This window comes from Schistocerca cancellata, chromosome 8 (genome assembly GCF_023864275.1).
Source record: "Schistocerca cancellata isolate TAMUIC-IGC-003103 chromosome 8, iqSchCanc2.1, whole genome shotgun sequence".
Classification (NCBI taxonomy): domain Eukaryota; kingdom Metazoa; phylum Arthropoda; class Insecta; order Orthoptera; family Acrididae; genus Schistocerca; species Schistocerca cancellata.
In genome coordinates, this window is record NC_064633.1 from 421,448,739 (window position 1) to 421,463,565 (window position 14,827).

General features: G+C 44.1%; 1 protein-coding gene across 1 annotated transcript; it reads right to left on the minus strand.

Moving 5' to 3' along the window:
- Positions 1-316: 316 nt before the first annotated feature.
- On the minus strand, positions 317-10,106 carry LOC126095153 (vasotocin-neurophysin VT-like). Its single transcript, XM_049909878.1, has 3 exons — positions 10,009-10,106; positions 5,139-5,343; positions 317-429 (listed from the first exon to the last, which is right to left on the minus strand). Exons 2-3 carry the CDS (start codon positions 5,272-5,274, stop codon positions 317-319), a joined length of 249 nt encoding a protein of 82 aa, XP_049765835.1. The 5' UTR covers positions 5,275-5,343; positions 10,009-10,106.
- Between the last annotated feature and the right edge of the window lie 4,721 nt (positions 10,107-14,827).

Below are 14,827 nucleotides of genomic sequence, written 5' to 3' on the forward strand. Positions count from 1 at the left end.
CTGATGACCTCAGCAGTTTGGTTCCATAGAACTTACCACAAATTTCCAATTTTTCCAGAAGATCAATTTGTTGTCCGTCCGTCTGTCTGTTCGACTATTATTTTCTGGTAATCATTCTGTGAACTACAAATTGTTAGTCAGGCCCTGTGCACTCTTGACTCGCTCCATGGCACAGTAGTTTTGTTTAAGAAAAACAGATACATAAAATAAAAGTCGAATATTGTTAACAAACATAACAAGTGTAAGTGAAAGACAGTTTCAGTATTGATGAGAATTGCATTTATTATCAGGATTTCAGGTTTTACATGCTGCAAAATTATACTCTCATCTCGTCGCGGTCACCGTCGCTGATAACAAACGTGTCCACAGGATACCGATCGGCGGATTCAGTTGTGTCAGCGACACACGAAGTATCAATGTGGCATGAGTCTGAAACATACAATTATTTCATCGTTATTACAAGACATCAAAGAAATCTATAGCACCAGAAAAAAAAATAGAGCAGAATTTTATTGTTTTTTTTTTAACGAACGTGTGAATTATCTCGAATAACACACTGTTTTCCTACTAAAGAAGTAGTTGGTGGTGAATTAACACACTGCAATGCACTCAGGGTGGATTTTTCTAGAATAAGGGTCATTTTAAATTACTGGAGTATTTATAAAGTCTCATTGACCAGCTATGACGAATTGTAACCTGTAAACCTCAGCACCAATTTTCTACACCGACGTACATATCCCGGAAGCCACGATACGGTGCATGATGGACGGTACCTTACACCACTGCCACACATTCCCTTCCCTGCTCCACTCTCAAATGGAGGAATGGCTAAACGACTATCTGTATGCTTCCGCACGAATACTGAGCCCTCTTATCTTGTGTTCGCAGTCCTTGTGTGAGATGTATGTTCGTGGCAGTAGGATCGTTGTGCACTCCTTCGTAAATGCCTGTCTCCTAAATTTTCTCAGTATTGAAAATAAAATCTACCTCCCAGGAGTTCCCATTTGAGTTCACGGAGCATTTCCTCAAAACTCACTTCTCGATCGAATATAATAAATTGCCTACAGGTAATACAACCGGTAACACATGGCTGTGAATTGCTTCGACGTCTTTCTTTAAGCTGACCGAGTGAGGTGGCGCAGTGGTTAGCACACTGGATTCGCATTCGCGAGGATGACAGTTCAGATCTGCGTCTGGCCATCCATATTCAAGTTTTACGTGATTTTCCTAAATCGCTTAAGGCAAATGCTGGGATGTTTTCTTTGAAAGGGCACGGCCGACTTCCTTCCCAATCGTTCCTTAATGCTAGCTTGTACCCTGTCTCTAATGACCTCCTCGTCGATGGGACGGTAAACACTACTCTTCCGTCCTTTGCTTCCTTTTAGGTATTGAAACGTTGATGTGAATGAAGTAATCTGCAGTAGCTGACTTTATGATCACATAATTCGGATCTGACACACCACAAGCTAAAAACGATTATGTGATTGAACACGAGTGAAAATATAAGAGAAAATCGACACATTTTAAAAATTGTTTACAAAAAAAGGGTACATGCGGTTCAAGTTGCCAAAAATGCTTTGTGATATTACTGACCATGATGAGGACCAGTACAACACTCACAAAACTGATTACAGTGTTTTCTGTCTGGAAATTTTGATGTCAAAGAAGGACCTCAGTCTTCTCAAGAAATCACAAGACACTTTAATGGAATCAGGAGTAAAGTTGAACAACACTGGCACATTAGCAGCCGTGACATCTGTAACAAACTGAACGTTAATCACGAAACGCTTCTATATTACAATAGTGTGCTGAAAAATAATGTTTCTGAATTTATTTATTCTGTCCGCAGTATCGGTTGAGTTACTATTTGTCATGCCCGCAATGTCGGTTGAGGTATTACACGTCATGCATGTTACTAGGTCGTCTTTTCCGCTTCACTGACGCAAGTTGCAACGTTCTGCTACTAGAAGATTCCGAACTGTAGCATGTGTAACATGGCGGTGTGTGACGTAGTACTCTCGGTGTGTGACAAACAGGGTGCTGTGACCGAATTTGTGACTGAAGCATTCGTCCACACGTGGAGTAACCTCTCCTTCAGCATGACAATATCAGACCAAAACGAGTGCTGAGACTTCTGCAACAATCCGACGTCTTAGGCTCACTGTCATCTATCATACTCCACAGTCCCAACTTGGCCCCACCCGATTTTCGTCTGCTTCGAAAACTTAAAGAGCACTTTGGAGGACGTCACTTTGCTAGTAATGAAGCGGTGCAAGCAGAGGTGAGCTTGTGGCCTCGTCAATAAAGTTGATGGTATCAACAAACTGGTCTCTCGTTGGGAGAAATATAAACTTCGCCAGGGTGACTCTGTTGATAAATATGTGTACGTGAAGAGAAAAGAAACAGAATGCTAATAAAGTTTGTTTTACTTGAAAAGCATTAATTCGGAGGAATACTTTTCAGCACGCTCTCGTATTTAGATACGACTGCATATTAAAAACTTAACTTCACAATACTTGGTGGTTGATCGCAGTTCCATCTGCGATAGATAGATGAAGCAGGAAAAATTTCCACCACTTCTTGAGCTGCTAATTATGGCCGGCAGATTTTAGCCACGTATGACATGTGTGGAGAAGTTGGTCATCGAAATAAGGTGAATCTCCGCGAACGACGTCTCAGAACATTCGTTCGTTGTGAACACAAAGTTTTCTTTCTAAACTCTGTTGCCTAAAAGCTGGAAAGCTTATACCAATAAATTCTGAGAAATAAAACATTATTGATGCATAATAAATGTGCCATACCCTCTTCCGTCACGTCACATTTATCTGGTGACCCATCAGAAATCGAGAGGAATGATTGTCAAGTCGATACCTCCAGTTGAAATTCTGTACCATCACAATAGAACTCTCTTATCGGTGCAAAGTTGACTTTAAAAGAGGCTTGTCAAAATGATATTCACAATTTCTCCTTCTGAAATCACTGATCCAAACGACTGGATTACGTGATCGCCTGAATAACGTCAAATTGGCACGTATTTCATTTTATAAGCGTTCTTTCAAATGGAACCTCTCTCACAAATGTCAGCTTTAAAACATGAGAAAACTGTCTTTGTAATCCGATAAATAGAATTTTTCAAACATAAAGTAGGTCTACTATACTATTAGTTAATTTTTGTAAGAACAGATAGTTTGTATAGTAAGTGAAACTTTCGAGCTCGCGTCTTGAAAGTTGATGCAAATGTAAATCTGTAAATCTCGACTGCATCGCGTTGAGCAAGCGTTTGTTCACAATTGCAAGTGCCACTGAATATCACAAGCATGTCTGACGTAAATCGAGTGAAGACGAAGGTCTTTCTGTTTAAGGGGTCTTCAGCGCGTCGATAAAGATGAGATTAAATGATGAGGACCCGATCGAGAATCGAACCTGGAACACGAAATCGAAAATCAGCAACGCTGACCACCTTGTTACGAATTGAAAACTTAGTTGCAAATGTTTTAGTTCTATAGAGAACTGTGGAAGACTGAAGTCATATACGACTCCACAGCTTAATTTTATTAGTCATAATCGATGTTTTTCGAAAACCTGCACCTTCTCATTAATGATTTAATATTCAAGTGCAATTATTTATATTGGTACGAGTACTGTATACAATGTCTGCGTGTGTATCATTACGATCACCGGCGCTGATTTTTTTTTTTTACTTAAAATCGTAACGTAGCACAAAGATATTACAACAGTAGTCTTTTCCAAAGACCCAGATCCTTATGGACCAGACAGTAACTGAATTGATGACAGCAAAGCAAAAGCATAAATGCTTAACTCTGTTTTCAATTTGATTCTCGTACCACTACAAAGATGAATGAAGATGGCAGCAAGTCGGCTTGCCGAAATATCGCGCCTTTTGGACGACGCTACCCAACTGAATACCAGAGAAATTTTCAAGATTTCTGTACGCCGGGAAAACCTCAGATCACACATCAAATAGATGTTAGTGTCAATAGCGTTGAGGAACAGTTGGAATCATTAAAAATGCACTAAGTTTCAGCGCCTGATAGAATATGGTCCGATTCCATACTGAATTCGTGGCTGAGATATCTCTCCTTTTAACCATAACATACGCAAAATTTCTCGCACAAAAAAATGTGTCCAGTTGTTGGAAGAAAGGACAGGTCACAACCATCTGCAAGAAGGGCAGCGGTAGTGATCCACGAAACTGTCGTCCAGTATTCTTACCATCCATTTATTGTAGAATGTTAGGAAATATTCATGAACTTAAGAGCAATGAGGTATTTCGAACAGAATGACTTCCTCCATGCTAACCAGCATGGATACCGAAAACATCGATTATTTAAAGCCGAACTTGCACTTTTCGCACATGACACCCCGAAAGACAATGGGTCAAAACAGTCAGGTAGATGCAGTATTTCTTGACTTCCAAAAGGCATTTGCCTCAGTACCACACCTATGCTTATTATCAAAAGTATGATCGTAGGGCGTATCAAGCAAACTTTGTGACTGGATTAAAGATTTCTTGGTGGACAAGACTTAGCACATTATGTTGGATCGTGAATCATCGGCAGATGTTGAAGGAAAGTCAGAAGTGCTTCGAAGAACGGTGTCGGGATCCTTGCTGTTTATATTGAATATTAATGACCTTGCAGACAATGACTCTAACGTCAGACTTTTCGCTGACGATGCCGGGAAGGAGGATAGGTTTTGATGAGTGAGTTTGCGATTATCAGAATATGTGACATAAATGGCGATATCTGTCCATTGCATTGAATTTGCAGCGTCAATTTTTTATATCGCCAAGGAACTGTAGACCTTCGTGTGTGACATAAATTTGAACCTTATATGTTTATCCGTTCCTGAGAAAAAAGAGCATGTAACAGTCGAACAGGAAGACAGATAGGCTGGCAACGAAGTTATCTTGTAACAGTTGCGTTTTTCCTGATTGAAGTATGGCACCTTAGAAAGGAGAGGACATCACTTCATGACCAGGAAATACGTCACTATTTTAGCGAATTCCATGACACCAGTCAAGCGACAAGCTGAACCTCATTGTCCCTCAACGGCTAATTTAAGATGTAGAAGGATAAATAATTACTTAGCTGGAGGTGCCTGGCCACGTGGCTCACCTTTGAAGCAGCAGACTCCCGGCGCAGAGCAGCGGCCGACGCCGCCGGCGCAGCGCATCTCGGGGCTGTCCAGGGGGCAGGGCGCCGTGGAGCGGCAGACGGCGGTGTCCGCGGGGCTGGCCAGCCGGCAGCCCATGCGGGGGCCGCAGCAGATGTGTGGGCCCAGGCACACGCCCTGCCCTCCGGGGCCGCACGGCGCGCACCTCTGCAACACCAGCAGGCCAGGCTGTAACCGCGCTGCAGCCAGCCCGCCAAGAGTGTGGAGGTGTACAAGTTCCCTCCTTCCAGCCCGCCTGCCCCTATCTCTGCTGCAACCACTTAGGCAGCTCAGCCTGTCACGACGGAGACACAAGAGTACCTGTGGAGCGCGCAGGGTAGCCGCGTGGTCTCAGGCGCCTTGCCACGGTGCGCGCGGCTCCACCTGTCGGAGGTTCGAATCCTCCCTTGGGCATGGGTGTGTGTTGTCGTTAGCGTAAGTTAGTTTAAGCTATATCAAGTAGTGTGTAACCCCAGGGACCGATGACCTCAGCAGTCCACTTAGGAACTTACAACAAATTTTCAGAGTACCTGTGTACTGAGCCGCCGGAGTGACCGAGCGGTTCTAGGCGTTACAGTCTGGAACCATGCGACCGCTACAGTCACAGGTTTGAATCCTGCCTCGGGCATGGATGTGTGTGATGTCCTTAGGTTAGTTAGGTTTCAGTAGTTCTAAGTTCTAGGAGACTGATGACCACAGCAGTTAAGTCCCATAGTGCTCAGAGCCATTTGAACCATTTGTGTACTGAAGCACAGCAGGTCTACTTGAGTTTATGCAAGCCCGAGCTTCGCAGACCCCATTCAGCCTGCTGCAGCTGACAACATGTTGCGGTATCAATGCAGCGTGACTAGCTGGGATATGTTTGCATAGGTAACTTCGCTGCAGCTCATTTATCATAACGGTGGGAGCAGGAAAATGAACAAACCAAGCTTAAAGAGGGCTGAGGAGAAATTAATAATTCAGAAATATATACCAGTCAAGAAGCGGAGCCCAAGTCCAGAAGGGGTAAAGCTTTCGTGCTTTTATGAGGCACTTTCAACTAAATCAGTATGTGTCTCGCAATGCAGATTGTGTAAAAAGTTGTTAAACACGCATTCGGGAACCTCGAGTATGTTAAGCGATGATTGTAAATTTTACCAGCAGTTTCCTCACTACAAAAATATTTTGAAACAGGACAAAGACACGGTTGGTGACAAGCGGGTAGAAATGTGTGTTAAGGGCGTGAGGCCATTTAATACTATATAGGCAAGCATTGATTAAAATAAGGAAAGAATATCACTCATTGGATATTAAAAACCACATTCTGATGGTATGCAACGTACTGCGAAGAAAGTTTAGTGTGAAAGAAAAGCTTCTTCTTTCAATCATGTAGTTTTCAGATCAACATCAAATGAATAACGAACTCCGTGTTTACTAAAATACATTCGGAGATTTTGAATGAACTGTTTTTCAGTGAACCCAGAATATACATCCTGGAAAATGTAATTAAAATTGCTACAACTGGGGTCAGCCAATGGCCTTGCTGCAGTGGTAGCTCCTGTTCCCGTCAACTCACCGAAGTTAAGCGCTCTAGAGCTGGGATAGCACTTGGACGGGTACCATTCGATCTACTCAGCGATGTTGGCATGCGGTATGCACTCAGCCCTTGTGAGGCAAACTGAGGAACTATTTGATAGAGAAGGAGCAGCTCAGGCGTCGTAAACTGACGTACGGCCGGGAGAGCGGTGTGCGGACCACATACCCCTCCACATCCGCATCCAGTGGCGCCTGTGGGCTGAGGATGACACAGCAGCCGGTCGGTACCGTTGGGTCTTCAAGATCTGTTCGGCTGAAACACACTAAGGTCACAGAAACTAGACTTCCAAAACTTTACTTCAGTTGGTCTTCCAGTGTAATAGACATCTTCAGGTTCTTGGGAGCAACGAATTTCGACTTTCAGAGATGGTTCTGCTTACTACAGAAAACATGCATTATAAATTACCTGATGATGGTTCGAATTGAGAATAGCACGTAGTACTCGAAAAAGAGCGAAGTTTCAGAGATTTGTTCATATCGAAATAAATAAATAACCCCGAAATACGTCGAAAAGGAAGAAAACGAGAAATTAAATTCACCATTATCTGGCATACTATGACCCAGAATTACCATATATTTCATTGAGCTTCATCTTGTGCTAATCGAGTACGAAAAGACTTTTCATTAATGCCGAATTCTGCAACAGTAGTCTACGTCCCAGCACGAAAACCTCATCTCTGAACATATAACTGATCATATTACACTAAACTCCACCTGATCAGGCCAAGAAGGCGTAACACCACCGACCGGGCGCCGTGTCTTCCTCAGCCCACAGACGTAACTGGTTGCAAATATGGAGGGGCATGTGGACAGCACATTGCTCTTCCAGCCATATGTCAGTTTACGAGACCAGAGCCGCTACTTCTCAACCAAGTAGCTCCTCAGTTTGCCTCACCATGGCTGAGCACCCCACTTGCCAACAGAGCTTGGCAGACCGGATGGTCCCCCATCCAAGTGCTAGCCCAGCCCGACAGCGCTTAACTTCGGTGATCTGAGGGGAAACAGTGTTACCACAACGGCAACGCCGTTGGCTGATCATATTACACTGCCTGACCCAGAAGACATGGTCAGTTGTCAGTGTGACTTCATACATGTACACACCATCACCGGGTATATAAATGATTAGAGTTACAATTCTCTCCGAGCAGTAGAATGCTCACCACAGCACATTAGCGTCGTTCGCGTTTAGTGTTATTGCAGGGTCTGACAGGGTGTATAAGGGACGTGAACATTTTCAGAGTGATCACAGTGACGGACACTGAGATGCTGCGCGCTCGTGTGAGACAGCGTTATCAGCACCCGACAAGTTTGAAAGGGGCCTATTTGTCGGTCTCCATTTGCCTGCCTGATGCCTTATCTTAGTGACAACCATCTAAAAATTAGCAGCACACGCATCAGGTAGTGATAATGCTCACTATACAAGTCAGAATCAGGCTCAAGTTTGTCATTAAGACTAGACACTTTCAGTGCGATCTCAGTAGGTCAGGCTCGAGGATGAATCAGTCGGTTCGAAATTACTCGCCAAAATATATGTGCTGCAACTGTGATAGATTTGTAATACACTCTTCTTTAAATAAAATGGTTGCTTGTCCTACAACAAGAAAATGTTGAAATTGTAAAATTGTAACATTTGTCGGTTATATCTTATTGCACTTTCGCAAATTTTCTGAAAGAACTATCCCTCGTCAAGCTATCGATTCGTATGCAGTTGCTAAACTCAAACTGTGTTCAAAATGTCCAAATTGAATTTTATTTCTTAGTGGCGAGGTCTTTGAAAAGTTTAATGTCAGTTAAAATAGATGGTTTATTAATATTTCTTCTTAGCAAGCTAAGTGTCCTCTAAGAGGCATTCTACCATTGTTAGTAAGTCCAACTTTCATTGCTAGACTAGCAATCACTTTAGCGCTTAAGTTCATATTACATAAATGTCCAAAATCACGATCGTATATAGAAGGAGTCATTAAACTTCTAAGCAACTTTTCAAACTGGAGCCACGCTTAGTGGCCGCGCGGTTTGGGGCGCCATGCACGGATTGCGAGGCCCCTCCCGCCGGAGATTCGGGTCCGCCCTCGGTCATTGGTGTGTGTATTGTCCTTAGCATAATTTAGTTTAAGTTAGCTTAATTAGTGTGTAAGTCTAGGGACCGATGATCCTAGCAGTTTGGTCACTTAGGAATTCACATACATTTGAACATTTCAAACTGGAAAATATTTGTGCTTTTAGTCAACATGCTGTAATCACACACATGAGACACTATCACCTTAACACACTAGCGATTTCGACAAATTATTATAACATGATATGATTTCGCTGCTGCGATTATGAACGACCATCAGTAGTACAATGGAATGATGCCAGTGAAAATTTGTTCCATATTGGGACTCGAACCCGGATTGGCAGTTTATCTTACCATTAGGGTATCCGAGCACGATTTATAGATAAACCCAAACTTCCCCATGTTGTCAACCCTGTGTCTAGCCGCGAGTCGTTCACGGGGTGCCTAATGGTAAAACAGTCGCTCCCCATAACCGAGAAATCCGAATTCGAGTCCCAATCCGGCACAATTTTTCATTGTCGTCATTATACAGCTGATGGTTGCCCTTATTCGCAACTGCGAATACATTTCGTGTATTTCATAACAGTTGCAGTCGCTCCACTGTCTGTTCCATCAGGAACATTGCATCGTACTTCTGAACAACACAGGCACTGCAATAACGTAATTAGTGTTAACTTCTGAAGTAGTCTCTCGTGGACTGCAATACAACAACCCGATGCTCTTTTTTTACATTCCAGACTGCAACTAGCGACACCCTACCGCTAATGTCAGTGGTGTATTATGGTATCTCTCTACCGAGCCCAGTGCTAACAACGAGAAGGAGCCTCTCACTATCACGTACCGCGTGTCCAATTCAAGTCTCCCCATTCTACGCAGTTCCCCATTGTTGCTGAGTCAGAGTCACGAAGTTCGACATAGGTAAAAGCAGCAGCGTTTCTGAGACCTGCCAGAGCTCAAAGATAGCGTACCTATACTGGAGAAGTACACTTGGACCAGAAACTAAAGGCTATTGGAGTCGATAACCTTTACAATGCCTTTCCACATTGCTGAAGAGGACAGACTTATCAAACACAGAGGGAGATGACTTAACACTACGTGAAAATATATAGCGAGAGTTGATAAATTTGTTAATTTGTAAATAGCGGGAAGTTTTACGGTGGTAACACTAGACAGCGCAGCGAGTGAGAACACGGACGCCTTACGTGTTGCAGACCGGCCCTCTTGCCCCCACGGGGACAGTTGGTGATGAGACAGGCGGCCGCGATGCTGACAGCTACGGTGAGCAGTACTGCTTGCTGGAACCTCATGGCTGCTGTGTGCCGGTCGAGTCGCGTCCTCCGCTTTTATACCCCACAGCCGTCCGGGACTGGAATACTAACGATGCCCACCGTCCAGGCCATCTTGTCCTCACTGCTTCCAATCCCCTCCCACATCCCCTGTTTCCTTTCACCACTGGCCTGCAATACAACCACTCATGCTCCAACTCTCTTCATCCTTTCATCTGTCCCTTAATCTCTTTGCTTCTAAGCATCTTTCTACCACACACACACACACACACACACACACACACACAGAGAGAGAGAGAGAGACGCACGTGTGTGTATGTGTGTGTGTGTGTGTGTGTGTGTGTGTGTGTGTTTGCGTGTGCGTGTGCGTAAATGCAGAATAATGCTTAGAAGCAAAGGACCAAGCGGCAGCTGACACCCAATTATCCTATTAAAAAAAGTAACAGTAAAAGAGCTCATCAAAATCTTTAATGGACATATAAATTGTGAAAAACAAACTCTTGCAGAAGGCGAGAAATCGTCATGTTGCTTACATCTAACCCAAACAAATATGAAAGCTATTTTCTTCCGAAAGTAAACGGACATTAGTCCAGTCTCTAGTCCTGCCATATCTTTAATACAGCAGTGCAGTTCTCGAGCCGAAAAAACTGAAAAATAGACGACTGTAGCTAACTGTTAATGCTTACGTAAGACCTTAGAGTAACATTCAGTTGTTGGATGATGTCAGTCCTTCATGTATGCAGTTAAGGATTTTCTTTCAAGTACTGTTTTCTTCACCGGTGTCATAGTCCAAGGAAGGGCAATCTGGGTACAGCCACTTTATTCCTTACTGAATTCTGTCGAATTTGTAGCTGTCAATGTCCGCGATTCCAGTGAACTGCAGACTTCTATGAGAAAAACTGCAATTCTATATAAATCTACGTATCTACATACATACTCCGCAGGTCACCAAACGGTGAGTGTCGGAGGGTACCCTGTATCATTAATAGTCGTTTCCCTCTTTGTTCCACTCGCAGATAGAGCTAGGGAAAACTGATAGTTTATATCCAGCCCTATGAGCCCTAATTTTTCGTCTTTTATCTTCGTGGTCCTTTCGCTAAAAGTATGTTGACGGCAGCAAAATCGTTCTGCAGTCAGTTTCAAATGCTGCTTCTCTAAATTTTCTCAGCAATGTTGCCTGAGAAGAACGTCGCCTTCCCTCCGGAGATTGCCATTTGAGTTCCCGCTGCATCTCCGTAACACTTGTGTATTGTTGGAACCTACCGGTAACAAGTCTAACAGCCCGCCTCTGAATTGGTACCGTGTCATCCTTTAACCTGACCTAGTGCGAATTCCAAACATTCGTTCGGTACTGAAGAATAGGTCGCACTAGCATCTTATATGCGGCCTCCCTTATAGATGAACTACACTAAATTTCTCCGTACAAAACGAAGTTGGCCATTCGCTTTCCCTACTGCAGTCACTGTTTTCATTGGGTCTTCTTACAGGACACTATCTTCGTGTGAAATTAGAGCGAATTCTTGGTGCAGCTGAAGTTTCGTCATTGATCAGCAGTCATGATAAACGCGACTTTTACAAAACCGTGCCGAAATAATGTCTTCAGCTTTTTCCGTTGTTTTCTGGTCAGCCTTACCGAGCTGCAGAAAGAAGCCTGTCTAACACCTTAGCGCATAGATTCTGTCGCCAATTTTCATCACGTAAACATGGCCGTAATAAGTGCGTCATCCGTCCACAATTCCCATTAAGGACGTCCCCTCTCCTTGATAAACAACGGAATCACAATAGTAGTTTACCATTTATCCAGGTGCAACACAGCAACACATGCAGTCACAGAGCTAGGTATTCGGCATTCCAGTGGGCGCTCTGCACAGTAATGTGGTGCACTAGAGACACGAAGAATATCTTGGTTCAGTCCTCGGCTGCAAAAAGCTGATTCCACCCACGAATTTCGAATGTGAGGAAGGTGTTGAGAGGTTTCGCACATTTATCCAGCTGTAATGTGGCCCTAGAATAGGCTTTACCTATCCAACCGAAAAAATGTAGTTATTTTGTTCAGCTTCAGTCGATAGTAATGAAACAGAAACTACAAAAGTAAACAATAAATCCATTAGCTTTGACAGCTCCGAAGCTTTGCAAGCTATACTATCCATCAGAGTTGAATTAGCCTTTTTGAAGTTTATTTCATGTTTCTCCACTTTGAGGGGCGTTAATTTGGCTTTTTTGTTGAAAACCAGCAGTATTTTCTAAGTCATTCTGATCTTTATTCCTGCTTCAGGTTTTCTATTTTGCTTCTCCTTGCATGCAGGCAGATCAGCTTTCATCGCTGAAAACCACGGAGTGCCATTCCATCTTCTAGGTGATCCATTCACGACGCCAGTCGAGGCGTGCACGTTGATGCCGTGGTGTGAGTAGGTCTAGAGGTATACGTGGCCGAAATCCCTCTGCTTAAAACCGGTTCGCAACAGCTGGTGTTGACACGTCTGCGGTCACAAGCCCTTCTATCCGTGCTGTGGTAGCTGTATGATCTGGCACTGCTGCCCTATACGACGATCCTAGCGGGCGTCTACGCTGCGTAGACGTCCAGTACCTCCAGAACCTCCTCTAATGACCACTGACACCAGCATCGTTGCAGTACGTCCAGGTTGTGTGGCAGTTCTGCGAAAGAACCATCCCGCCACTCAGAAGCCCACAGTTTGATCCCTTTCAAACTTGCTCAGTTGCAAGGAGCACGAATGCGTCACCGTGGTTTGCTGGCCTGGCTTGCTTGAAACGTTTGCATTACACTGAGCCTTCTGGCTGTGAAAATTCCCTATTAAAGGCTAGATACAGATGATGCTCTTGTAGCTATGCCACTACACCATCTAGTGGCGGATGACATTGAAACCATTATCAGTACATCCACTACCCCCAAGGTGGCATACACCGTCACTGGATCAAAATCGACGTCTTCTTCCCAAGTATACTCATTTTCTTCCGGCATTGTATTTTGGCATTTGAAAGAGGAAGTTGGTCATCCTGTAAACAGATTTCGCCGCAACGAGAAACGTCTTTCATTTAATGATTGCCACTCCAGCTTGCTTATCATATCCGTGCCACTCCCTCCCTTATTTCTTGATAATTCAAAACGAGTTGTCCTTCCTCACTGTCCGACTCCGTCGCTCAGTGGTCAGTGTGGCTGACTGCTATGGGGAGGTCCTGCCTTCAGTTGCCGGTGCAGCCAGGTAATGTTCCTTGGTGGCAGGACTGGAATGGGTCGCTCTCCGCCTCGTGATGCTATTTGAGGAGCTACTTGAGCGAGTACTAGCGGCTCCTAGGTCTGGGAACACGACAACGGCCGGGACAGCGGTGTGCTGACCCCATGGCACTCCATATTGCATTCCAATGACGTTATATGGCAGAGTATGACACGGCAGCCCCTTGGTACTGAAAGAACCAAGGAGACCAATAGGTGGAGCTTAATATTTAAGTGCCGCACTAACTTAAAATTAATTCGAAGTCCCTTCAATAAATGATACAACACATTTTCTTTTTGAAAGCAGGTTGGATTTATTCAGGATTCCAATATACCATATTATTCCCCGCTCTTTTGCCTTTTTGAAGTCATCAGTCTTCTGACTGGTTTGATCAGGGCTACCACGAATCCCTCTCATGTGACAACCTCTTCATCTCAGAGTAGTACTTGCAACCTACGTCCTAAATTATTTGCCTGATGTATTCCAAAAAATGGTCCAAATGGCTCTGAGCACTATGGGACTCAACTGCTGTGGTCATAAGTCCCCTAGAACTTAGAACTACTTAAACCTAACTAACCTAAGGACAGCACACAACAACCAGCCATCACGAGGCAGAGAAAATCCCTGACCCCGCCGGGAATCGAACCCGGGAACCCAGGCGTGGGAAGCGAGAACGCTACCGCACGACCACGAGATGCGGGCTGATGTATTCCAATCTCTCTATTCTTTCACAGTTTTTACCCTCCGCAGCCCCCCTAGTACCATGGAAATTATTCCCTGATGTCTTAACAGGTGTCCTGTCACCCTGACCGTTCTTATTGTCAGTATTTTCTACATATTCTTATCCCCTACGTCTCTGTGCAGAAACTCCTCGTTCCTTACCTTATCCGTCCACCTAATTTGCAACACCTGTAGCAGTAAAGCGTACTAACGACAATTTACATAAAAGGAGCACGTTAGAAGAGTCGGAAGAAAGAGACTTGGCAGAATTAAGGGAGAGGCTATGCAGGCTAAAGAGGATGGGCTATAGAGGAGAAAGTACTAGCAGAGAACAGATGGGCAATGTGGATGAGGAATGCAGAAAGCATTTCGTGACGGTACAGAACTATACGCACTATCCTGACGCCGATGCTTCGCAACACCCGAAAATGTGGGTGGCTACGTTTCATGATTCTTTATCGACTTCTTGGGGGCACAAGCTAAGAGTTAAGTTTGTGTGTAATTATTTACGCGATGAGCCCCCTGCTATAATGCAAGAAAAGATAGACAGATGCGTCACTTTCGAGGAATTTTGTAGGCTGTTTCTTGAGGATCACTGGTCAAGCTCGATCCAGAGCCAGGCAAACTAAATATCCTGATGATGCCCCACATCAGTGAGTGCAATGACACTATTCCAGCGAGATGCTGAAGAGAAGCAGATACTTACATGCTCCAAATGAGGCCCCGGAATTAATTAGAATATGCTTAACGAAATTTCCTGGGAGAATAAGGCGTGACGTAGT

What these genes read in the sequence shown, in the direction of transcription:
- LOC126095153 (XM_049909878.1), bottom strand. Translation starts at nt 5,274, where the DNA reads ATGGGCTGCCGGCTGGCCAGCCCCGCGGACACCGCCGTCTGCCGCTCC. An exon ending in GGGAGTCTGCTGCTTCAAAG is followed by an intron (nt 430 to 5,138) that starts GTGAGCCACGTG and finishes TGTATGTTTCAG; the next exon opens with ACTCATGCCACATTGATACT.